Source organism: Eumetopias jubatus, unplaced genomic scaffold (genome assembly GCF_037043125.1).
Source record: "Eumetopias jubatus isolate StellerSeaLion01/CBP00866 unplaced genomic scaffold, mEumJub1_p1.0 scaffold_11, whole genome shotgun sequence".
NCBI classification, from domain to species: domain Eukaryota; kingdom Metazoa; phylum Chordata; class Mammalia; order Carnivora; family Otariidae; genus Eumetopias; species Eumetopias jubatus.
The window spans coordinates 19,025,992-19,051,997 of record NW_028274817.1 but is presented as its reverse complement, the minus strand read 5'-3'; the positions used below and the strand labels follow the sequence as shown (position 1 = coordinate 19,051,997).

At 37.9% G+C, this 26,006-nt stretch overlaps 1 protein-coding gene across 1 annotated transcript in view; it reads right to left on the bottom strand.

Annotated features, from left to right (window-relative positions):
- The window catches only part of LOC114223761 (fibrous sheath-interacting protein 2-like), a 69,602-nt gene that overhangs the window by 6,317 nt on the left and 37,279 nt on the right, over window positions 1-26,006 (bottom strand). The window contains 27 exon segments of the mRNA XM_088028525.1: window positions 3,494-3,540; window positions 4,652-4,752; window positions 5,788-6,303; window positions 9,332-10,360; window positions 10,362-10,453; window positions 10,456-11,520; window positions 11,523-11,713; window positions 11,715-13,053; window positions 13,056-13,591; window positions 13,593-13,921; window positions 13,923-15,018; window positions 15,020-15,339; window positions 15,341-16,455; window positions 16,458-16,958; window positions 16,961-17,174; window positions 17,176-18,029; window positions 18,032-18,572; window positions 18,574-18,668; window positions 19,803-20,012; window positions 20,015-20,403; window positions 20,512-21,070; window positions 21,073-22,088; window positions 22,090-22,688; window positions 22,691-23,385; window positions 23,388-23,877; window positions 23,879-25,290; window positions 25,494-26,006. Of these exon segments, the coding sequence (XP_087884651.1) occupies window positions 3,494-3,540; window positions 4,652-4,752; window positions 5,788-6,303; window positions 9,332-10,360; window positions 10,362-10,453; window positions 10,456-11,520; window positions 11,523-11,713; window positions 11,715-13,053; window positions 13,056-13,591; window positions 13,593-13,921; window positions 13,923-15,018; window positions 15,020-15,339; window positions 15,341-16,455; window positions 16,458-16,958; window positions 16,961-17,174; window positions 17,176-18,029; window positions 18,032-18,572; window positions 18,574-18,668; window positions 19,803-20,012; window positions 20,015-20,403; window positions 20,512-21,070; window positions 21,073-22,088; window positions 22,090-22,688; window positions 22,691-23,385; window positions 23,388-23,877; window positions 23,879-25,290; window positions 25,494-26,006 (15,864 nt within the window).

The following is a 26,006-nucleotide window of genomic DNA, read 5'->3' as shown; positions in this document are numbered from 1 at the left end:
CCCACTGAATTCTAGACTTAACTATCCAACTGCTCATGTGATCTGTGCATTTGAGTGTCCAATGGCTTCAATCTCACACAGCCCAAATGGAATTCTTGTTCCCTCCGCCTTCACTCCCCTGCCTGTCTCACCACATGGTACCACAAGCCACTTAGTTGCTCAAGCCAAAATTGTAGGACTCATCCTAGATTTTTCTGTTTTCCTCACTTCCCACATCCACTCCATTAGCAGTTCCTGCTGATTCTACCTTCAAAATACATTCCGTATCTGTTCACTTTTTACCACCTCCGTGGCCACACCCCTAGTCCAGGCCACCATTATTTCTTGGCTGGATTATTATGAAAGCCTCCTAACCGTTCTCCCTGCTTTAATCCTATCTATACTTAGCTCACTCTCCAAATAGTAGCCAGAGGGATTTATTTTAAAAAATTCATAAATTAGATTATATCACTTCTCTGCTTAAAATCCCCCACAGGATTCCTACAGCAACCCAAAAAGTAACCTACACTCATTTCCACTGTCTGTAACAGGCCCTAACATGATCTGACCCCTAGCTATCTATCTCTCTAACCCCATCTCATACCACTTTCCTTCTCACTGGGCTCTAGGTACAGGCCTTTATTCTTTTCCGCTAACATGCCAAGCTCATCCCATCCTAGCGTCTTTGCACTTACTGTACCCTGTGCCTGGGATCCTCTGCTTCCAGATCTTCCTGTGGCTGCTTTCTTTTGTCATTAAGGTCTGATGTTGCTGGACTTCTTGGATCAGCCTAATCTAGCCAGCCACTCTCTAGCTTTCTTTTCTTCTTACTCACTCATGAATTCCACAAATACTTACTGAGTGCCTACTGGGTGCCTGTTTTCTAGGTATGTGGGGGTATGGCGGACAGACAAAAATCCCTCCCTGCATGGAGCTAAATTCTAGGGGAAGGAGACAGTCAACAAACAAACAAAAACACACAATCTATCAGATAGTATAAATGCTAGGGAACAAATTAAAGCAGGGCAGGAGGATAGGGAGTGCTGGGGTGGCAGTGAGTTCTGGGGTTGCAATTTTAAAGAAGGTGCTCAGAGGTGGCTTTACTTAGAAGATGATACTTAAGCAAAGATCTGAAGAAGGTGAGGAGTGAGCTCTGCAGATACCTGGGAGAAGAGTGTTTTCGGCAGCTCAGTAAGTGCAAAGGTTCTGAGAAAGGAAAATGCCTGGCATGTCTGAGGGTGAGTATGGCTGGGGTGGAGTGATTAAGAGGGGATCATAGGAGAGGTGGCCAGAGAGGTCATGGGGAGGGGGGAATGCTGTCCCAGACCATGTGGAGCCTTGTAAGCCACTGGCTTTTACCCTGTGTGAGATGGGGGGGGTACTTATTTTTATCTAGATTTATTGTGTTTATGTTGCCCCTGGCTCCCAAGTTAGAATGAGGGTAAGGACTTTGTCTCTTACTCATGGCTTTATCTCCAGAACTCAGGACAGTGTCCAGCACAAAGAAAATGCTCAGAGAATCTTTGTTGAACGTGATTGAATGAACCAACTGAACAGGTGCAGTATTACCAAAGGATACAGGAACTAAGCATAATGTAGTGCAATGAAGTTGAGGAAAACAATACAATGGATTCAGGTTTAGGAGACTTAGGATCTATACTCTGACTCAATGTATGACCTTGGACAAGTCACTTCCCTACTCTGAACCTCAGGCTCTTCATCTTTAAATTGAGGTTATAGTAGATGGCTTCTTTCTGGCTCTGACAGCCTATAATGATTCCATACTGCAGGCTGCACACCATTGATACGTTCTCTCATCTTCTGACTATGACCTGTTCATGGAATTCTGGCAAACTTAACAATACTCTATGGTTCATCTTTTAATAAATGTTTCCACTTACAAATGGAGAGGATAGCTTTCTTGAGTAACCTTTTGAGTGGGTTGCAGGCTTGAAATAATCAAGGTCAACTCCAGTCCTGCAGTTTGTATTTCAAGGCCACCTTTATAGTAAACATTACACCCCCAACTTTAGGCCAGTGCTGCCACTGTGAGAACCACATTGATCCTTTGCAGTTTAAAAGAATAGGGGACTGGGGCGCCTGGGTGGCTCAGTCCGTTGAGCGTCCACCTTCGGCCTTTGGCTCAGGTCATGATCCCAGGGTCCTGGGATCCAGCCCCGTGTCGGGCTCCCCACTTAGTGGGGAGTTTGCGTCTCCCTCGCCCCCTGCCCCTCCCCCTTCTCATGCTCTCTCTCTCTCTCTCTCTCTCTGTCTCTCTCAAATAAATAAATAAATAAAATCTTTAAAAAAACCTGGGAGATGGCCACATCACGTGGGAAAATAAATATTTGAAAACTGTATATTACACAGTTTGGAGAGATATTAATTAGGGTAATTAAAATAATTATTTTAATTAATTAAATATTTAATTAAAATAATTAATTAGGGTAATTAAAATAATTTAAAATTATGCATTGAAAGCTTTTATAAAAGTCCTTCCTCTTTGTCTTCTAGAATTTTTCCTCCAGACATATTTGCAGAGATATAGAAAAGTATCCGTCACTGCCTACTCAGTACACATAAATATATGCATATAAACATACGAACATGGATATCTATCTATTTATCTAAATGGAAAATACCCGATAATCTTTGAAAATTTGTAAGTAGATGATACTGCATCTATATAATGAAATAAAAGATTTAAAATTGAAAAAAAACTGTATATTATTTCATGCTTTAAAAATTCTTTAAATGTGTATTGTGAAGTCCATTGCACTCAGAAAAAAAATAAAAGAATGGGGACTAAAAACTCAAGTTGTAAATATTTTAATGAGCCAGTTCTAACAGAGACAAAAGATAAAGTGAAGTCTACCCTAGCCAGATTCTAACATAAATAAATTTAGGTTTAATTTTTAGCTTTAAAAGCTTTTGGGGGCACCTGAGTGGCTTAGTTTGTTAAGAGTCTGCCTTTGGCTCAGGTCGTGATCCCAGGGTTCTGGGACTGAGCCCCAGGGCAGGCTTCTTGCTCAGCAGGGAGTCTGCTTCTCCCTTTCCCTCTGCCTCTCCCCTATGCTAGCGCTCTCTCTCAAAAATAAGTAAGTAAAATCTTAAAAAAATAAAAGCTTTTTAAATATATTTTACTGGGGCTAAGCTAGTCCTACAAAGGAAGGATACACTCTTAAAGAGAGATTAAATCCTCACAGCATGAGCTCCATCCACATTTAGATGTGATAAACCCATATTTTCTGGATATTTCCTACAGGAGCATGGCAATTTTACACCCATAATATCACACCATGTACTTTATACCAAAATTATTAATGAAATTTTGGTGATTCAGAAAAAGCAAACTCGTTGGCTCATGTTAACTATTCCCCCAAAGTAGGTCAACCTATTAGAAAACTTAGTGTTAATTTCATGTTTCATAAGAGGAAATTTTATCAATTTTATCATTTCAAGCAAAGAACAAAGTCTCCTTTAAATAGTATCTAAGAAAAAAAATCAATCCAACCTTCTTTTATTTTGGCACTTGGATCTGAGGGACGATCATCATCATCACTAAAAAAAAAGGAAAAAGACATTTTATTTACTGTGTATTTAATATATGAAGGAATACTGGTTAAGTAAAAGAACAATGTCAAAATCATTACTCATATAGAAGTAAATCTAGAATGGTATGTCTCTGAGTTCTCAAATCAAGTGAAAATGACTGCTACATTGACTTTTATTTGGTTTTATATATGCCCTCTTATCTTCTCTGGTGACACAAATAATTGAGAATCGCCTGCTTTACTACTTAGGTATGTTACAACAATCTTGAAGGGAGAAAGGATCAATGGTGGGTTAGGGGCAGGTGTCCTAAAACAGCATCAGGTCAAAAAGACACCTTAATTTCATAGTGCCAAGTAGAAAAGAATATAGTTATAATCAGGTAGATTTTTCTCCTTATACCCTAGTTTTCCCATGATACAAAATGCTACCCTTCCCAGTTTGTGGATATTCTTATAAACACTGGAACAATTTTAGGCATGTTTAGGCTATTCTAGAAAAAGCGTTAATCAGACTTCAAGTCTACAGTGTACATTATTCCTCTTTGTCTCCTATAAATACTGCAGAGTCCATCCTTTCTCTTACAGTCTTCCCCAATTTGGATGGTCTTGTCTAAAGCTCATCCATCCTTCAAGGCCCAACTCAAACTCCACTGCTTTTGAGGATTCTTCCCTGAATGCTCCAACTTACATAACCTCTCCATTTTGGGGATCCCTGTGACAGTCAGGGCCACACTGTTGAGTGTTTAGGTACATAAGGAAACTAAGTAGGAAGCCCTTTAGGTGGGCCATTAGTGCAGGAACTACTGTTGACCCAGGGCCTGTCTCTTAGGTTCCAGAATCTAACACATTAAAGACTTAATCTAACTATACTAACTAGACCACTATACTAGAAAGAAGGAAGTAGAGACCAGATAAATAGAAATAGGAGAGAACATGGAAAAGGGAGGCCCAGGAAGTAACCACAGAGGAGAACGAGGGGAAGGAGTGAGGGGAGTTTGAGGGGAGAGACACTGGCTTTCTCACATGTTTACTTGAGGGGCCCGTGCTTCGCATTAACATAATTTTCATTTTGGATTTCTATTTTCTTAGCCAACTCATATTGCTTTAATTGACTGTACCTAGAAAATGAAGGCAGACCCTCTTCATTGTATGAGGATGAACTCATAATTCTATGTAAGAAGTAATATGCCAGTTCAGTACTAGCATTACTTTCTTCTCTCTGGAAAAGTACAAGTCAGGTAATTACAAAAGGAGATTTTGTATTAAGTAAAATACACTATAATGTTTCCTTAGTTATCTATGTAGCCAGCATTCTGATCAGGCACACTGTGTTTGCCCCTAAAATCTCACATGGCTTCCTAATAAATAGATCCTAATAAATAGATGTGAGTTTGTGTTGAGGCTACTGTCCTGGTGAGCCTCTGAATTGGCCAGAGTTGTATCTCTGTGTTTTCTTGTAGTTTCTGGGTTAACTGCAGTTTCTGGGTTAATTTGGAAATCATTGCAAATGGATAATCCAGGGGGACTGTCTCACCAGGAAATCCTAAATCATGTGTATCTTCCAAATGCATGTACAGTGCAATTTTTTTTTTTTTTTTGGGTAGGGCCAACCCAAGAGGATGATAAGTGATCAATCACTAGAATGATACAGAACCAGGGACAGGAGCTGTGTGTCAGAGTGATAGTGGGGCTTATGGACTGAGGAATATTCAACATACTTTGAATAACTTGCTATGTTTCAACAAATTGGGTAAGGAATTTTTGAGAGTAACTTGCCCAAAGGTCACATAGCTACTAAGTGGCAAAGCCAGATTTCAAACCCAGATAGGCTGAATTTGCATGAATCTTTTTACTCTCCTCCAGCCCATTTTCTGGTCCTGCCCACTGGCATGGAGTTTCTGCAAACAAAACTTCCAGTGACTTTTTATAGGTCAGAGTACAAAGAAAAATTAAACATATGATTTTAAATAATTAGACTGCTCTTCTCCTAACTGGTTTCCTTTTTCTGTTTTTCTTGTGCTTCTGACTAACCTAGAACATTTTCCATGATCTATTTTTCTTCAATTGAGGCTTCTAACTTCATCTGTTAGTCATTTCCCTGTAGTTGTAAATACCATCAAAGTTGGGAGAGACTGTCCGGATTCAGTTTTTGCCCTCTTCTTCCTACCCAATGTAAATTACTTGGACTAAGTTTGTGAAACTCTGTACCTTCTCTATAGAAACCCGGTCACTGAGAGTCCCATTTGTCACTTACACTTAGTTGTGTTTTTCTCTCCCAAAAGGAAGAATCTGTGCCAGTCGAGGATTTGGAGGTAGTCATATCAGCATTAGAAACAATTCTTCGCTGTGTCTCCTCAGATTCTGTCCATTGATTTGGTGATGCTTCAGTATTTGTTGTAGTTTCAGTGGATTTGCAATGATAACATTTTCCTAGTGACAAAATTTTTTTCAGATTTCTCTTGCTCTTCAGTGGCTTGGAAAAAGCCACTGTGCTTGTAATGGGCTTCATGTCTTCTTTTACTTGATCTTCCAATGGGCCTTCTGGAAGTTCTTCTTTCTCAACGTCTTGTAAAACAACTTCCTCTTCATTGGAAGTTAAGCCCTCTTCCACTTTATTTTCTGAAACTTCTTGATTAATATCATGAGTTACCAAACGAATGATAAGATCTTTTTTGCTGTGGACATCTTTTAAAAGCTCCACTTTGGTGATGTCAGGCATGAATTCCTACTAGCAGTCTGGAATTGAAGAGAAAATATTAAAAACTATTGCCTCAGTCATTTTTCCTATGGTTCTGTAGTAATAAAGCAATTTTCACATGGTTTTCCGCTTCAATTTAGTAAAATTATCCTCAAATGCCACTTACTGGTAGAGAGAGAGAGAGAGAGAGAGAGAGAGAGAGAGAGAGAGAGAGTGTGTGTGTGTGTGTATGTAATAGTGATATATTTAAAAGAAGAAATAAATAAAAATCATAAGCAATATTTGCTCATTTCAGTAATCCTTTTTTTGCATTCAAGAATGTTATTCTTGGGCCGCCTGGGTGGCTCAGATGGTTAAGTGTCTGCCTTCGGCTCAGGTCATGATCCTGGGGTCCTGGGATCGAGCCCTACATCGGGCTCCCTGCTGAGCAGGGAGCCTGCTTCTCCCTCCCCCTCTGCCTGCTGCTCCCCCTGCTTGTACTCTCTCTCTAATAAAAAATAAAAAATCTTAAAAAAAAAGAATAATGTTATCCAGTCCAAAGAAGGGAACCCTAGTAAGTTTTGTTTTTGCTTCAAATTTTACTTTTTACTTGCCAAGAAATGCAAAATGCACAAATACTGTAATTACATTCTGTTTTCATCATTTACCTGGAAAGTTCTGTGACAGACTTAGGACATGTTTTTCTAAACTTTTAGTGAGAGAACCAATCATAAGAGCAATCTAAATGTAGATATTTTCATGAACAAAAGACAAGGTATTGGCTGACCTGGATTTTAAAACATGATTGTGAAAGACTTTGCATGTTCACTTTTCACCCTCCACATTCTAACCCTTGAACATATTTTCCAAAGGCAGCTTCAGAGAGTAACTTTTCATTCCTCCTCACCTCCCTGGTCAAATGTTACTTTCCATTTTGCAATGGTAAAGACAGATCAGTCATAAATGACTTTTCCATTTCTGTAGCCTTTGATGATGCCACAGAACCTTTACATTAATTTGGGTTATCAATCTTAGATCTCTGTAAAACTGCAACCCAGAGTTTCAGATAAATGCTGCCTTTACCGTAGTATCTTTTGTGCAAAACAAAATGAAAGAAGAACTCCTGTAAGAAACTGAAACATAATCAGTCTTGATGATCTGTGCTGGTGGAGGGAAATAGTGGTTCAAAAGCTCAAAGTCGTCTCTGTGGCTCCAGGATGTGTCACTGTAGGAGTCTGATAGGCATTTGTCTGGTGTGTTGGGAAGTTCTGGTACCTCAGAATAGCAAATGAAGCATTGCTTATGGATTCCTAACTGAGGACTAGCCTGGGAGTTGCCTGGGTTCCTTAAACTGATCTCCTGTTCTTTTTTTTTGGTTTTACTTTCATTTATTTGAGAGAGAGAGCACAAGAGGGAGAGGGAGAAGCAGACTCCCCACTGAGCAGGGAGCCCGACGTGGGGCTCGATCCCAGGATCCCGGGAGCATGACTTGAGCCGAAGGCAGACGCTTAACTGACTGAGCCACCCAGGCACCCCTCTCCTGTTCTTTCTGAAACCTCCATGCCCACGTTGGGGATGGACGGCACCACTGTCCACCTAGCTGCAAAGCATCTGTCTTAACTGAGCTAGCTAGGTCCATTTGCTTTCCCTGAGATAGCCTTTGCTTCCCTTACGAATAGCAGCAGTAGTTTCTTTGGATTAGCTATTCTCTTCCAACTTTCTGTGGGCTATAAAGAGATAGTTAAAGTACTGATAAAGGATGTAAAAGAAGAAAGCAGGTAGCCAAAACTGACAGGTGATTAAGAGGTAATCACTTAGAGGAATGTTCTATAGTTTCAACACATAGATCTTGTGCCCAAGGAATTACTTATATATAAGTGAAAGCTACTAAGTAAATGATAATGTAATTTTGAGGAACCCAGAGAGAAAAGGACATTTTAGAACTGGAAAGGACCTTTAACTGGTCCAAGAAACTAAGGACCAAGGAGACTCCATCAGTGTCTATGACAATCTCAGTATTTGAGACTAAAAAAAAAAAAAAAAAAAAAAGTACCCGTAATGTATTCACCAGCTCTGAGACTTAGTTCAATGGGCTGGAAAATAATGCTAAGGAAAACACACTCCTAGGCTTGTGCTCCAGGCAGGCTGGTTCTATAGAACTTTGCTCAGTTTGTAAATCACAGACTCTATCCTGAGTGTGAGTGCATACCATCATCCTTGCAAGAGGCTCATTTATGCAGATGGACTTTGGTATTATGTGAGAATGTGGGGCTGGATTAGTGTAACTCCATCTCCCTGAAAGACCATCCCTATGCCCTAGTGCCCTAAAATCTGTAAACAGAACTACTTTTGCAATAGTTATATTGTACCAAGGACAGTGTTTTGGCATTTCGAGCCCCTTTAAAGTATATTTAAAGCCCAAATATAAGACTGCAGAAAAACTAGTTCATAAAAATAGAAGTATGAAGACAGCTGGGTCTAGAACAAGGGTAGACTAGGAAAGAAACTGGGTCCCTCCTCAGTATGTAAGAGTATAGGAAACTGGGAAAGTATTATGTAATGGAAGTGAAATAAGAAGCAAATGAACTCTAAAGAGCTTGCAGTCTGATGTTTGTTGATGAATGTTGCTAAGTAAAAACAATACTACTGTGGAGCCTTAAGTTTGAGGATTTCAATTTTTAACAGGTTGACCTGTTATTCTAACTGGCCCTTTTGGACCCATATAATACTATGATAATGTATATCCATTAAAAAGAACTGTGGGGACTATAAAAATTGCATTTCTTTCGGGTTGCCAAATGAGGACTACAGTTCCATTCAGTCCTGTTTGCTGGTAAGGGTATTTCCCTGTATTCCATTCTTCAAGAAATGGCAGTTTAGTCTGACTGGCTAATGGAAGATAGCCTGCCACTTTTACGCTGAGCCACACTGCTGATGGGTGAGTCCCAGGAAAGCAGAGAAGTGGCTGAATCATAGTGTCCCAATTCTACAGTGCTGGGCAAGAGGAAATTGACCATATTTTATAAATGCATTCTCATAGACCTCCCCGAGGAAGGAGATCACAGGACAACCAGGACTCAGTAACTACTCATTTCTTTTCACCATTGCGTTTAGCGCTTACCTCTAATGGTTTTACATTCAATTGTCCCACCTCATCCAATGAGATGCGTCTTTCTCGCTTTTGCTTTCCTGCATCAGGTGTGCCCATTGAGTGACTCCTCCCACTCACTGACACTCTTCTCAGTGCCTCGATGCTGCATCCGGTTCTAGTTAAACACTCCAACTGCAGTTTCTCAAGAGGTGGTGTTTTTATAGAAATGACTCCTAGGTGATCTGCCACAATGTCTGGATCGATATTGATTGGTTGTTTCCCACGGTGAGGAATTATTTTAATTGGAAGTTCCTCTTCACTTAAATCTTGACCTAATTCTTTTTGCTCTAGCTCAGGCCCTCTTTTAACAGCATGCTCATGCACCTTTTCAACAATTCGACTAAGATCCAAATCGCCAAAGAGATCAGCCTGTGAATCTTTTGGGCTAATTGTTTCTAATGGACAATTGGAAATTTTACTGATGAGTAAAGAAGCTACCTCTTTAGGGAAGACATTGTTTGTACCTTTCATGTCATAATAAAGTTCTTCATGAGTTCCAGATTGTTGTAGTACCTGATTATAAACAGAATCGATGATCTGAGAAATAATTTCTATACTTTCTGGACTTAAAAATGTTTCTTCAGGCTTAGCAGCTACACTAATGTTATTTCTGGAAATTTCAGCTGTCACAGATTTTGTCAATTGAGATGCAATTTTATTTACCTCAGACTTTGATAAGTTTTTCACATCTCTGCTTGAGACACTTGGCAACTTTACTAGTTTAGCCAAGAACAAGGCCAGCATTTCCTCTAAAAATCTAGCATCTAACACAGTCTCTTTTTTGGTTGAAGGCTTTTTCTTTGACTTAAGGTCATCAATGATCTTAACCACTTTTTCCATAATTTTGACAGCTTCCAGAACTAACTCTGAACTTGATGCTTCCTCTTCTACTTGAGGATGAAGTTCTGAATTGGAAATTTCCTTCACCATTAAAAATCCTATTATATCAGAAAGGACATTGCTCTTACCAATTAAATCTTTATACACTGAAATATGGGAGGCCAGAGCGCCTTAAAACACTGTTATAAACAGAAGTAACTACTTTTTCAATAGTTGTACTGTCTCCTAAAGATACAGTGGGTGATTCTTTGCCTGTGGCACTACTATAATTAGACTTTTAGAGAGATATTCTTGGAATGAATTTAGGATTTTTGAGATTATTGTTTGCATTTCAGCATTTAGAGAATTGTTTTGTTTCTTATCCACTTTTGGAAACATAGATAAAAGCTTTGACAAAAAATTTACAGCAGTTTCTTCTATTATGTAAAAAGGCAGTTTGTAAGCCCATGATGGCTGAGGCTGGGGAACTTCAGTGGTTTGGATGACATCTTTAAGGATACTTTCAACAACACTGTCAACTTCTGTATACTCATGTGACGTTAGCTCTCCAGAAAAATAGTTCTGCAATTGGTTGCCAGTCACTTCCTATACAACTAAATTAACTATGGTTTCTGAAAGGATTTTGCAACCACTGCTGACACAATTTTGTATGCTCTCTTGAGATCCAAATTGTGGCAAGAGATTATTATAAATAGTCTGAGCCACTAATTGAATAATTTCATCGTCATTAGGATGTAAGGATTCTACCTACTGTTCAATCATATCTTCATCTTTGGAGATCTCTGTCATAATTGTACTTACTAACTTCATTTGAAGGAAATCCAGTTCTGTGTGCAAATTATCTTCAGATATTTCTGTTTTAGCATTGGCTACTGTTGAGAAAGTTTTTGATAAAAGAAAAGAAATTATACTTTCTAAAAATTCATAAGGTAGCATTATGGTATATGGTGATGATGTTTGACATTCTTTGCAGGCTGTTTGGACTACCTTATGGACCTTTTTCATAACCTCCTTAGATTCTAGAGGCAAACATGCTGCAGCCGGAACCTCATCATAAAGTAGCAAGTTTAGCTGATGCTGAAAAATGTCTTCTATTACTGCATTAGCTAGCTTTCTTGCTAAATTTTCACCATTACTATTTATGTCTTTATAAATGGAGTCTTGAGATCTGTATTCCTGCAAAATATTGCATATAGAGGAGTGGACAATCTTGTTGACCAACATTTTATCGCTTGATGATATGTTAGCCATAGAAGGTGCCTCATCTAAAGAATCTATCTTAGTTGCAGCTGCCATTTTTTTCTCTTGAGGTGCTATAAATTCACAGATGGTTCTTTTTGCCTGAGAGGTACATTGTGAACTGATGAAACTTTATCTATAGATGGGAAGAACTGACTTCCCTGACCTAGGTTCAATACTTTAATTTGAGCATCTGAAAACTCCTTTAACAGGCAATCAATCAGTTTCATAGCTGTGTCACAGAGCTCAGTTTGATTTACATTTTTGGTTACTTTGACATGCATCATCTGTACCCAGTGAGGAATCAAAAACCAATTTGTTTACTGTTTCAGAGAGAACATCTCCTAAAAAGTTAGCAGGAAAAATCCCACAGTTATTTTCTGGTGGATTGTCTGGTTTACTAGGTTTACTTTTAATCTCTTTATCTTTACTTTTTTTATTCTCTTCCTCTTTTGCAGGAGCATTGTGTTTAGCTGGATTTGTTGAGTCAGGCTGGGCAAAACCCTTGCCATCTGCTTGAGTTACATATACTGCTTTATCACCTAGGGGATTTGGGGATTTTGAATCATCTACTGGTTCTTGGAAAGGAGACAATTCTAAAACATTTCTGTAAATGCTTTCAGTGAAATTCTGGACACGTTTAAGACGCAAGGTCTTTTTGTCATCTGTAACTCCATAAGCTGGAGAATCTCTCCTCTTCTCTTGGATCTTTCTGTTTCTCACTTTGGATTTCAGAGATGGTAATTCAGAAGTTCTATTGTCTTTTTCTAATGAACTCCCTCTTTTCTTGTCACTCTTCTTTTTATCTATTTTTAAATCTGGTTCCAGGACAAGCTTCTTGTTTTTTGTATCATCAGTAGCTGATGAAAGATCTTGGTATACCTCATCACCTTGCCCTTTTTCCTCTTTTATACCCAAAGTGTCTTTCTTCTTGCTTTCATTCTTTTTAGGTGCCATACTCAAATCTGGTCCCCGAGTATCTTCACTTTCCACATTAGTTGTTGGAGAAGTAACTTTTGATGCCTTCTCATTCTCTTTTCCAATTGACCTTTCCTTTTTCTTTTCATCCCCTTTCTTCTTATCTGCCACACCTCCAACTACACCTGATGCTAGGGTAGTTAATTCGCCCTTCACAATGCTAGTTAGAGAGGTACATATTGGCTCCTGGATGCTGCCTGTCTTCATAAATGTCTTCTCCTTTTTGGAATTCTCTTTTCCATGAAGTGCTCCTCTACCTATTTCCAAAGTGTCCATTATGTCTTTCAGGCCTGAGGTTAGAGGAGTAAGTGTAGATAATTGTTCTAGTGAAGAAACTGGGTTCTCCTTCAAGCTTTTATTTATTTTTGTAAAGATATTATATGGTAGGTGTTGAACTCTTTGGATGATACTATCCACATTTAGAAATGAAAAGAAGGCAGAAGACCAGTCTCCTGAAAAAAGTGGTTGAATCTTGAAAGCAGAGATTGCCTTTTTGGCTAAAGCAGCTATCATCTCTATAACAATGTTACTTCTATCATCTTTCTGAACATTGTTAGATCCATACATTTCTGTGACCTCATCATACACAGAATCAGATATGTTATTGACTGTCTCTTTATCTATTGGTGGAAAAGAAACATTTCTCCAGAATTTGCTAGGACTTTAATTTTACTTTTCCTAAATTCTCCTACCAGGGCATTTGCAAATTTTATAGCCATGCCCATGGGGTCTTTTTCTGATATCTCTTTGTTCTTAGGGTTTTCAGCAATACTTGGGAGAGTATAAAATTTGCGAACAAGGTCAATTATGACATCTTCCAAAAATATAGCAGAATACACAGAAGCCTGTGGGAAGCCTGTGAGTATTTTTTCTTTCTCAGGATTCAAGAGTTCAATGATATGGGCATTTTTGGGTAAGTCACAGGAAGGTGATTCTTCGTCATATAAAAATGGCTGCAGATGGTGGTCCACAATTTCTTTCATAATGAAACCAGCTATTTTCCTGAGGAACAAGCCTCCCTTTTTGTATGTATCACGCTGTGTTTCATTTTCTAATTTAAGTTTTTTCATAATACCATTACGTATGGAGTTAACAAAGTTCTCACTTGCCTCTAATTGCATACTTTCCACATGCTCCGCTGCTGTGGCAAGTCTAATTTCATGTTCAGAAATTTGTTATAATTTCATCTGTCAGTTTTGAAGCTGTATTCACAAACTCATAATCTGGTGGCACCTCTTTCTCATTGAGTTCAGTTTCGGTCTCAGATGAAGGGAATATATGTGCTAGAAGCTTATAAGTAATATCTTTTAAAAGGGGACGCGGCAATACAGTGATGCATGACGGCAAGACATGGCTATCATCGTTGATGCTGTCAAGCACATTTCTGATGATGTTTTCACCTTGGAGGGTGGAATAGGAAGAAGTTGATAATTCTCCCAAAACTAATGACTCCACTTGATAATCATAAATTTCTCCTAATAGCAAATAACATATTTTTTTGCCCAAAACTGACAGCATCACTTTGTATAGCTCTATAAATACGAATCAGAGATTTATAATCATCTAATAGTTTTTCATAAATTAGGCTGACAGTTTTTTTGACTATTTCTTTATATCCTTCTGAAAAATACAGATTTTCATCCAAGTGATCTGCAACTAAAATTTCTGATGTGGTGAATTCCAGCACAATTGATTTTACTAATGTTGTAACAATGTTCGTTACATTGGTTTTTGCTTTACATGGGTTTTCAGCAGCCAAGACATTATGTGAGAATACATAGAGGATTCTGCCTAAAAGATCAGAAATTATATCCTCTAAAAAGACCGCTGAATTCACAATAAACAACAATTCTCTCTGTTGAGGATCTGTTGCTCTCTGTTGATAAGTTTGACCCACTGTACCTGAAGGAAGAATTTTATCTGCAGATAAAAATGACTCAGGATGATGGTTAAATATTTCTTTTATTATATAACTTGCTATTTTTGTAACAGGTATATTACTTATGCCTTTTTTATCTTTTGTAAGAGACTGATATAGATTTGAATGAGAAATATCAGCATAAATGGCATCAACTATAGCCTGGATATCTTTCTCTGAAATCGCATTTTGTTTTTCATTTCCATGTTTAATAATGCATATTGCATGTTTAGAAATTATTGACATGATCTCATCAATCAGCCTCACAACTGTGTTGTGGAAGTCTGACTGCAAAATGTCTGGGTCTTCTGCACTGCAGTTCAATGGATTTATCTGAGATAAAACCTGAGTGACGATTTTTTCCAAATGTGTATGTGATAATATGGTGGTATATGATGTATAAGTCTGTCTCCGGAGTCTTCATTTACTAATAGCATAATGAACTCTCTTTATCAAAGCATCAGCATGGAGTCTTGAATATGATTTAAAAGGCAGCTTTGCTATGAAATATGGATGAATTTGGAAATCAAAAATTTCAGCCAGGATAATTTTAGTTACCCTTTCAGCCAATGTTTTTGTATCATTGAGAAAGTCTTTACCAGGTTCCAGTTCATATTCTTGTAAAACTTTGCTATATGTCATGTCAATAATTTCGATCACTACTTCTGTATGCACTGGTGGCTAATTGTTCCCTAGCATTTTCTAGGATGCTAACTTGAGCTTTTGAGAATTCTTCCATTATCAAATATATGAGTTTTTCAGCTGTTTCCAATAGTTCTTTTCCTGAATCTCTTAATGAGTTTGTTTGCACAATCCCTAACACCCTGTGGAATATTTTGCTTAAAACCCCAGAGATTACATCTTCCAAAAAGGCTGAGGAGTAAACACCAGCAAAAAAATGGTGCCTTCTCACATCATCAAAGTATGTACATGATGGAGGAAGTAATGACTTTCCATACACAAATGGATGGAGATGCTGTTGACAAATATTTTTAATGATAAAGACCTGCTATTCTATCAATAAGAACATTGTTACTGCTTGTAATATTGTGCTCAACTGCTTCTTGAGACCCAGAGTTTTGCAACATATTTCTAAATACAGAATCGATGAGATGCTGAACATCGTCCTCTGAATAAATAGATTTGGTTTCTTCTTCATCTTTTGAAAATCGAATTTCATGTTGGGAAATTTTCATCCTAATATCACTGATTAGCTTTGAAGAGATTTCATCACAATTAATTCCGGATCTGCCTTTTGGAGTTTTGCTGTATGGAACCATGTTATATGTAGAAGGAAAGATTCTAGGTAACAGCACTCTAATTATGTCTTCTAAAAGTGTGTATGGCAGCAAGGTGCTATATGGAGATAAATGCTGGCTTGGTTTGGTAGATTCACTGCTGCCACTAAAGATATTCTGAATAATGTTCTCTGCTGTTAAAGTAGCATAGGAGGAAGCCGACAAGTCCCCAGAAAACAGTGGGTGAAAAAGATAATCAGAAATAGCGGCTACAATTAAATTGGTAACATTTTCTGCAAAAATATCACTGTCTTTGAGTTCTTCATTATCAACCTCAGTGGTTAGTCCATGCTGTTGCAGAACATTCTCATAAACTGAATTGACGAGTTCATCCACAGTGTCTAGATCTATGGTGGGGAAAGACTGCTCTTGGTCATCATGAAGAATGCAGATTTTAGCTTTGTTAAAATGGTTATTTATTGAGTTTACTATTTTTGGGGTCATTTTATCCAGTTCACATTCAGTGTTATATTTTGGATTGAAGACCTTTGATAATAGCCGGGCAACAATATCTTCTACAAATGCATTAGGATAAAAGTCCATACCTAGTGATGATGGCTTCTGGGGTCTATGTGACCCTGTGACCTCACTGAGAACCTCTTTAACCATATCTGATATTTCATCTAGTGGAGTCATTGCACAAGGTAAGCCCTCTCCACACAAAAAGGGTTGAAGATGATTTTCAATAATCTCTTGAATAATGAGACTGGCCTTTTGGTCAATCATAATTGGGCTTTGGCTTACTATACTTTTCTGGACTGACACAAGAGAGTCAGACATCTGTAAAACATTATTATAAACAGATTCCACCATATTTTGAGGCTTTTTTCTGTATATAGATGTTGACAATCATATTTAGTGAGCCAAATCTTATGCTTTGAAATGGCTGACAAAATCTTAGTTATTATACAGGTGGATACCTCATTAAAATCTGAAGTCAATAAATACTTCTTTCCCAAGCATGAAGGCTTACAGGGTGGAGAAATGAGCTGAGATAATAACTTCCTGATGACATCTTCTAAAAATGAGTGTGATAAAATGGTAGTGTAGCCCGTTGAATGTTGACCTTGGTAATTAAGTTCTCTCAGGTTGTTTTGAAGTTTCTGCAACATATTTTTAGCTTTAAGAGGGTAATATGAATTAGGCATGAGCTTTCCTACAAAGCACAGTGGGAGTTGGTACTCTGCACTCTCTCTCAATATGCTGTTGGTTATCTGTTCTGCTGTTGAGGTGGTAGCATGTGTCAGATGACTGCCACCAGTAACTTGTAATGCATATTCTCATGAAACAGCACTATTAACCGAGTCAACAATCTTTCTAACAGTTTATCGATTGGTGGAAAACATACCCTTTCTTCAACATCTCGTAAAACAGTGACTCGAGCATTGTTAAACTCATTCACCACAGAGTTGACATCTAATATATTTATCTCATTGAGCTGAGCTTCAGTGATGTTTACATTTTTGCCCTGCAAGGAGGTGGAGAGATTAAGGAAAATGTCTGCAATTATTTCCTCCAGAAATGTGGCAGAATAAACTCCTTGTGTTTATGCCTCCTGGATATTGCATGTTAAGAATAGCTGTTGCATTCTCTTCCTTTTTACCTGGTCTTCGAAGAGGAGGTAGAGGAGGGAATTTTCCTGAAAACTGCTTACCAACTGGGGCTTGTATTTTGGAATGAGTCACAGTGAGATTATTCAGTGGTTCTCTCAAAGGCTTGCTGTCATAATTCATGAATCTTGCAGAGCATTTACCCTGTCTTGATTCTTTTAATTTTGGCCTTTCTATTTTTGGGAAACCAGGGAGTCTTTGTCTTCTTCTATACATTAAATGCTTGTTTGCAAAAAGTGGACTTCTGGGAGGTCGATTTATACCACAGGACAGTTTTTCCATTAAGGATTTTACTAAGGTATGGGAAGTAACACTAAGCATAGATTCTTGATCTATTTCTGCCAGATTTTCCAAAAGGGCTGACATGTTATATTCTTCAAATGGTGAGCCACGGTCCATTGTTCCCCTGCAATAATTCTCTATGTTTTGAAGTATGTTGGGGAGTTGACCTTCTGCTGGTATTTCACCAGAAACAGCACCATCTGTAAGGGGGTTGTTGGCTGTACATTCTTCCAAAAGTATTTTGATAAATTTCTCACATACCATGTTCAGAAGAAAAACTGATTTTGGGGAGAGCCCTGGGTTATTTCTAGGTATTCTATGACTTTGCTGGTTATTTGAAGATAGGAACCTTTTTTGTGGTATTTCACCAGAATCCATATTCCAATTTGGGCATTCATCTGGCAAAACCAAATTGAAAACAATATTAGAAATTTTATTGACTACTTCTTTGGATTCATGAGTTTTTAGGCTACCAACCAGAGTGCCTAATTTGCATGCCAGAGATTTTTCTGTACTAGTTGATTAATTCGGTGAGTAGGAGATGACTTCCAACCTCTGGAGCCTGTCTGTCTTTTCATAGTTTTGGTTTTGTTGCGAGTGGGCAAACTATGGCTTTTAAGACTGGAGAGTGGTTTGTTTCTTCCTCTCCTGTCAGGCTGATGCTTTATTCCTATTTCCTTGGACAGAACATGGATCACTCCTATTAAGAGATCCTGAAAGAGATCATCGAAGTCAGCCACAGCTATTCTTGGGCAGTAAATATATTTTGTTTTCACAGAAACCATTTCTTGTGTAATGTCTACCTTTAAAATGTCGCTATTAAAAAGGATTCAAATAATGATTTCAGAAATGCTTAAAGCAAGTCCTCTGATAGAAACTGACTGACTTACAAATACTTGTGAATGAATTAAAATAACCTTGCTAAAAGCTGCATCTTGGTTTTCCAGTGATTTCTGTTTTGTTCCACCATCTTCAATACAATCACAAATGTTTGACATTACATAGGAAATAACCAATTCAGTGAGATGTTCACAAAATTGATAAAGTTGAAGTATCATAGTTAATGCTTCTTAGAGGCTGTTTTGATTTATATTTTTTCCTTAACGGTGTGGAAACAATAAATACTTTTTCATCAAGAGGACCTTAAAACAGAAAACATTACTATTTTTAACATGCATTAAGGGAAAATGTTGAGCATTCAAAATACTAGCAATATTTTATACATGAATTTTACCTAACTCAAGAAATAGAAAAACCTAGTCAAGAAATTTTGGAACTGAGTTGTCTTCAAATCTCTATTTCCCACTTGTGGAACCTTACTTTGGCCATGAAGTTAAGAAAATAGCCTAATAGAATTCAGATCTCTAACTGCTGGTTTCTTCCCTGTACAAGGAATTAAAAGCTGGAAATCCTAGGGCAGAGAAATGATTTTTAGCTTTGGTTGCAATGCCCTAGAGTGATTCCAGTGATGACTACAGACCTCATATAATTCTTGAAAATATTTTCAGCTGTTTATCTAATTATCTAGTTTGGGACTATATAGTATACAGTAAATTGAACTGGATGAAACTACTGATGTTTGACAGTTTTTGACACACAAAATGATTATTTCATATGGTTCAACCCAATATATGCATGTAAGCATTCGTAGAAAGGGAGTGCAGATATCCTATTTGTAAACATGGGTTTGGAGTACTGTACTTAAAAAGAAGTCAGAACACTGGAATATGAACAGAACAAGAAGTTTAATGCCATTGTTCTTATAAACTCTATCATCAATAACTGCAAAGACTTTAACTGTATATCTCAAAAAGAAGTTGGATCATTACAGTCAACTATGTATGAAGTCTGACTATACTTTAAGAAGTCATTTTTTAAAAAGCACATGAAAAAGAAAACCCTCTTTGAACTTCAATTTGGGAATTGCCTTTGGAGCAGTTGTATGTCCCAAGCAAGACAACTGGTTTCATCATGTCATAGTCATAACTCATGCCCACCCAAAATATCTCACTTTAAATTATGCCCATTTAATTTCATCTGTTGATAGCAAAAACTGAACAATACTCCTTCAAATAACAATTAGGTAAATGTGCTCAACATTTTTTTCTTTTAGCATTCTGACCAGTTTAAAAGCACATAGTTAAACAGCCACCCCACATCCAAGGCTATTTTCAGAGAAGTAATGAATACAGCTTCTTGGGTGTGAGAGTGACAAAACTCATTGACTTTTTTTCTCTAAAATGATGCCAACTCTTTATAAGTCATCCCTCACTCACCTCTGGTTTCAAAGTTCTTGAAATGTGTGACCACAGCTGTAGTAACATATCTTGCTACTAGGTGGATTTCATGTGGTCCCAGTTCCTGATCTGCAAAAGCAATGACTTCAGCCTCTTCAGGAGATTCTGGTTTCTCTAACTTTGGGTACTTAACTTTCCACTTTTCCAGTAAAGTGAAATCTTTTCCACTTGCTGCAAGGCTTTGGTTTTAGAGCTGATTCTTTTTTCCCATATTTTAAGCAAACTTTTCTCATCCTTTTGTTCTTCAGACATCACAGACAAAGGCCCTTCCTTTGATACAAAAAATGGCTTCATTGTTTCTATACTTTCATTAGTATATGCGGTTTGGCTTGGAAGGCCATAACTCAACAGCATGGTATTAACAATATTTCCTGCAGCTATACCTATTTTGAGTGGAGAAACGGTTGTCTGTATTTGGTTTGGCTTACTAACTGGCTTGGGGAACTCATCATGAAGAACTTTTGGATTTTCACCTTCTTCCATTTCTGTGAAGGACATGGGGTGCTCTGGTGCTGCTTGCACAGAGTCACCGGATTTCTGAAGTGGTTTTTGTAATGGGAGAGAGCTGTTTCCTTCCACCCCTTGATCAAAATGGCTAAGGCCTTGGGCTTCACTTCTAGAATGTAACGGTTTAAGTTCCGATTCGAGCCCTTCCAACAGCTCTGTGATTTTAAGTGTATCTCCTGAAGAGTATCTGACATATGAAGGTAGATTTGATGAAGCCTTCTCCTTTACTTTACTATCTTCCTCTGAATAAAAAAATAAGCCAGGGATTTGTGGAAGATCATCCCTGCAGCTAATTCCCTTTGATTTTGAAGTAAACATTCCCATCCCGGTTGCAAATCTGGGCCAATTGGCAGTGTAGGCATTTTCAGCTAGTTGGAGCAGATTTTCCTTTGGATGGCTTTTGATCATCGACTCATAGAAATGAGTACACTGGTCCATCAGTGTGCTGATAATCCGACTTGCCACAATGTTTTTTTCAAATATGCTTATTGACGATGGTTCCATTTGGCATTTTCCTTTGTCTAACTTGTTCTTAATTATACCAAGCATGTCATTGACAGTATTAGCAGCCTAAGTAAGCAGTTCTGAATGTAACGAGTGAAGCTGTCGAAGGGTATTGTGCACGTTCTCCTGGGAAATCATACTACTTGATTTAGATCCATTAGGAAGCTTATTCAGTGGTTGTAGCTTGGGCAATATTGTTTTCATGAATGGTTTCTGTTGGACAGCAAAAAAGTTTCAAAAGGTATTTTCACAATTTCAGAAAAAGCGTATATAGAGATATGTTTAAATTGTAGGTCTACAAATGATTCTAAGGTGTTCAGAACCCCTTCCATGATCTCTTGAGCAGTTTGGTGGTTAGAGCCCCCATATATTTTGTATTTCAGCTTTGTGTTATAGATTGGTACATTGTTGAGGTTGTTTGTTCTTAAGGAGCTACATTGACTTCTAGAGGTAGTTTCTTTCTTGCTTTCTAGCATTTCTTTACCATCTGTTATGAACATCTGAGTCATGAAGTACACCTCTAATTTTTCTAATAGCTTTTAAACAATTTCCTGACCAAATATATTAATTTGTGCTTGGGAACCCTCAGCTCCAGAAGCAGATCTTTTAAAGTTATGGTACCTGCCTTCACAAGCCTCAAGAGGTGACAAATTTAAAAGTGAAACAGATTGTTCTAATTCCTTTGTTTTCATTGAAATTTCATTCAAAACAGTCTCAGCTATCATCAATAGCTTATATTTTTCATTTTCCATGTGATTTGATTCCGTTTGCCATTTATCAAACATTTGACTAAAAATACCTTCTTTAGGGAAGAATTTCTCTAGCTGGGAAGAAACATTCTCCAAAGAGAAATGGACTTCTGGATTTGCAAGAGAGATTGTCTTAAAATTCCTCTGTGAAAGTTTGAGATCATGTGAGTATGAGCCTTTTATCTGGTCGGCCAGATTGTCATTCTTTGTAGCATATAATCCTTGCAAAACTGCATTAACTATTTTACTTGCTGTCATGATTTGATCAGAAGTTAAAGTGTTTACATTTACCATTAGTCTATTTTGCCTCACCTTTTGAAATTCATTCACAGTTGTTTCCAGAATATTGCTTACTATATCCTTGGCATACATTTTTAGTTCTGCAGTGGGGAGTTTTGTTCTCACCAAGGAGTTTTTGTCATCCCCTGTGGATAGCAGGTATGGCAGACCAATGGCAGTACTGGACTGACTGCCTCTGAAAGTCTTCTCTCTAGGACTTGGACGTACTTTTGGCCTTAGCCCCACTCGGTCCTATCTGTGGTTTTGTTCTGAATTTAGGCAAAGAGATAACTTTTGATTTTGCTTTGAAGTCTGTTTTAAAACTTACATTAGGGCTGCCTTTGGAACTAGCATTAGAACTGCGTGGCCTCAGAGACTGCATTCCATCAGACTGATCTTTCAGGGACAAATTCTCTTCTACACTCAGCAAAACAAAATTCGTAATCTTTTGGAGAACCTTTTGGACCAATTCTTCGCCCATTCGCAATGGAGAAAATTGCAGTGAGGTGTTTTCCAATGAAGTGACACTGATACTGCCTGTGTAAGGGTAAGCTCGCAGTATCACAGGTTCAGGGGGGACACTTTGTTCTGCTTGTTTTGATTCCCGAAAGCTTGATGGGGTCACCAGTAATTCATCATGGCCAGATGCTTCCAATTCTCCCCTGGCCTCATTCTTTTCATATAAGGATGTCATGACTATTGAGAACATTTTTCTGAAAACACTTTCAAGTATGTCATTTGCAACACTGCTTATATGTGACTGCAAGGTTTTTTTCCAAGCTGCTGCTGTTTTCATTTTAGAATCAGATGTAGAGTGGGGGGGGGGGGTTCATTAAATGGAGGCCAGTGGTCTATGTCTTCCATTACCCTCTGATATACCTTCTTTAAAATTTCCTTAACCGCCCTTAACAAAGCAGTTGTTTTTTCCTGTCTAGAGTCTCCATTTCTAAATATTTCTTCCAAAACCCTTCTTGGGTTTTCTGCTTCTGATATAATTTGGTTTTGATATGAGTATTTTGAAAAAAGAGACAGTTCAGAGTTGTCTTCCATCTTCCTTTGACCTAGCAGTATTTCATTTTGTACAGCTAGTTGTGTAAACAGGCTGGGATTCTGCTGTGAGTAAAACCTACTTGCCTTCAAGGATATTTTATCATGTAAACTCTTTAAGATGTTGTTGACAGTTTCACTCACAATTATGTTTTCTTGGAATGAAGTATTGTTTGGATATGAATACATCTTTTGGATTTCTAAATCTATGTCATTTTTTATAAGCATCAAAATGGTATTGGCAATTATGTCAGCATATTCCCTAAGACTAGCTTGTGATATATTAATTGCAGGTCCATGTTTTTCCCTGTAATTAGCAAATGTGTAGTCTGTGACCTCTTGACTGAGAACGGTTCTAGCTGTTGAGATTTCTAGGATATTCACATCCGATGGCATTTGGTTTGCTTCAAGGAATACGCTGTTGTTTTGTTTACAACTTGTAAATTCTGGGCCAACATGTTTTTTCTGTAGTCTTAGTATCAAGAGTAAGTATCAAATCTTTCTGTGGCAAAAGATTTTAATCTATTCAAAATGGCTTTAGTAATAAAGTGAACATTTTCCTCACATGGGTTGGAAGCAGATTTCTTGGCATCTTGTTTTTTAAGTACAGCTGTCTGATTATCATCAGAATAAACTGATTTCAGCTGTACATCTCTTCCCTTTCTTGCAAATGGAATTATCTCCCTTTCCCCCTCATTCATTGAGTCTGTAACAGGAGATGGTTGATGCTCTGCTTTGGGAAATGCATCAGAAAATGTCAGGGGCAATTTCAGAGAAATAGAATCCTTTGCATGTATGCCAAGCATGATAGCATAAGTTAGATTTTGAAGAACAATATCCACCATATCACTGGAAATCATTGTGACACACGACTTAGGAACTAAAAGCATTGGAATAGCTTTATTTGCACACTTGGGGTTTATTTCAGAGTTTGCTTCTAAATGTTTCCCACTTCTGTTACACTTGTTAAAGAGTGGATGCAGCAAGTAGGAGATTATTCTCGTCTAGTGTTTTCTCACAGATGTCACCTAAGATACCCTTGATGGTATCAAGTATTTGAAATTGAAGTTTTCTTCGATAGTCACTTTTATTGAACAGCTTTTCAACAATATCTTCTGGCTGACCTGTATCAATTTCTCTGTCAAACAGGTTTTTTTCATATTTGCCTTTAGTAGACACAATACTTAACACTGTGTTAACAACCTGGCTTGGGATACTGTCAGAAACCACAGTATTATGGATTAAGAATGGACTTTTCATTTCCTTATCTAACTTATGTTTGATTCCTTGTAAAATCTGTCTAGCCACTTCTGTTGAATATGAATTTAATTTACAGGCAGTCAGTTGACATATTGAGGTGGTCTTTCCTGACTTGTTATGATCCACTGAGCAATAGGAAAACTGATCACCAGAATATGAATCTTTGAGTGATAGCCATGGTTGGCTGAAAACAGTCTCATCCTCTTGTAGAGGCAAAACCATTGGAATTGTGAAATTGATGTGAGGACAAAAGAGAGTTTTTACTTTGGAAGTAGCAAATGTTTCTAAATTTGTTAATACTGACTGTATAATATCTTCAACTACATTCACTTTGGTCATTTTACCACTACTAAATGTGGACTGAAGTGTGCATGGATTTCTGTCCAGTATGGTACACTGAAGAGAGGCCTTTTCTCCACTGGCGTGTTCAGGAAAAGAGATATGTGTTGGACAGGTGATAATGTTAGATCTATTTTCACTTGCATGTCTATCTGTCATAACAGCAGAATAAAGTTTTTGAAGTATGGTCCTAACAACATTATCTACAACGGTTATATCTGCCTCAGACACTAAAGGATCCATTATTTTATCCATAGACTGAATTGATTTTTGAGCAACTGGCTTATCACCAGGATGAGGAATGTCACATAAAGGGGACTGGGAGAGAGTAAGCACATTTAATTGATCAATTAAGTCATTCTGAAAAATTTCATTCAAAATATTTCTTATAATGGGCACAACTGGGGACTTTTCTGGTTCTTTGAGTTCTACTTCAAATTTTTTAAATGTTCTTTCTAGTTCCCATTGCTTAAGAGATTCTGATTTAGTTTCTTCTGGTGGTCTTTCCTCTCCAGAACTTTCTTTCTCTGTATCTGCAGGATCTTCTAGATAGGACTCTGGGTCAGCCCCTCCTGGAAGAAAATTTCCATAGGTTGGCCTGTATCTGTAATTTTCAATGCCTTGCTCTTCTGGTTCAGTTCCATTAAATATATGAGGAGGCCCTGCATCTAAAATTAAATCGACTAGATTCTTAAGCATTTCTTTCTCCTGTAGTGGCTTGGTTATGCCTGTTTCCAAATCTGGCAAGCTCACATTTAATTGTTTGAATAGCCTTCAAAGTAGTACTTGATACTGGGCGCCTGGGTGGCTCAGTTGGTTAAGCGACTGCCTTCAGCTCAGGTCATGATCCTGGAGTCCCGGGATCGAGTCCCACATCGGGCTCCCTGCTCAGCAGGGAGTCTGCTTCTCCCTCTGACCCTCTTCCCTCTCGTGCTCTCTATCTCTCATTCTCTCTCAAATAAATAAATAAAATCTTTAAAAAAAATAGTACTTGATACTTTCTCTGCATGCATATATAAAGCAGACGGCAGTTGTTTTTCATGTGTGTTTGTACAAATGTTGATACTTTCACTTTCCCAGTACCTCTTGTTGCTCTTTTTATTTCCATTGATTATAGTGCCCAGAGTTTCTAAATTTCTTTCGGCAAACCCTTTCAATTTGGCAAAAACCATTTCAAAGCTATCAGAAGCCATGACTTCCAGTTTATTTGGGTGCTCTTCTTTTGTGGTTCCTGTTTTGGGGGCAGTTGTCTTTCCCTTGTTGTTAGTCACCTCTTGACTACCTGGCTGGATCACACTGAACAACATGCTAGAGATTACGTGAGAGCATATGCCCATTTCCTCAATAAGCAAAGCAAGTGATAGGCTGTCAGTATCAATATAATCTGAGATAGCCTTAAATTCTGAATTTGTGAAAATCTGATCCATCTCAGCACTACATAATTTTCTAATGATATCTTCTAGAATTGTATAAGAAATGAGCTGAATATTTGTCATGC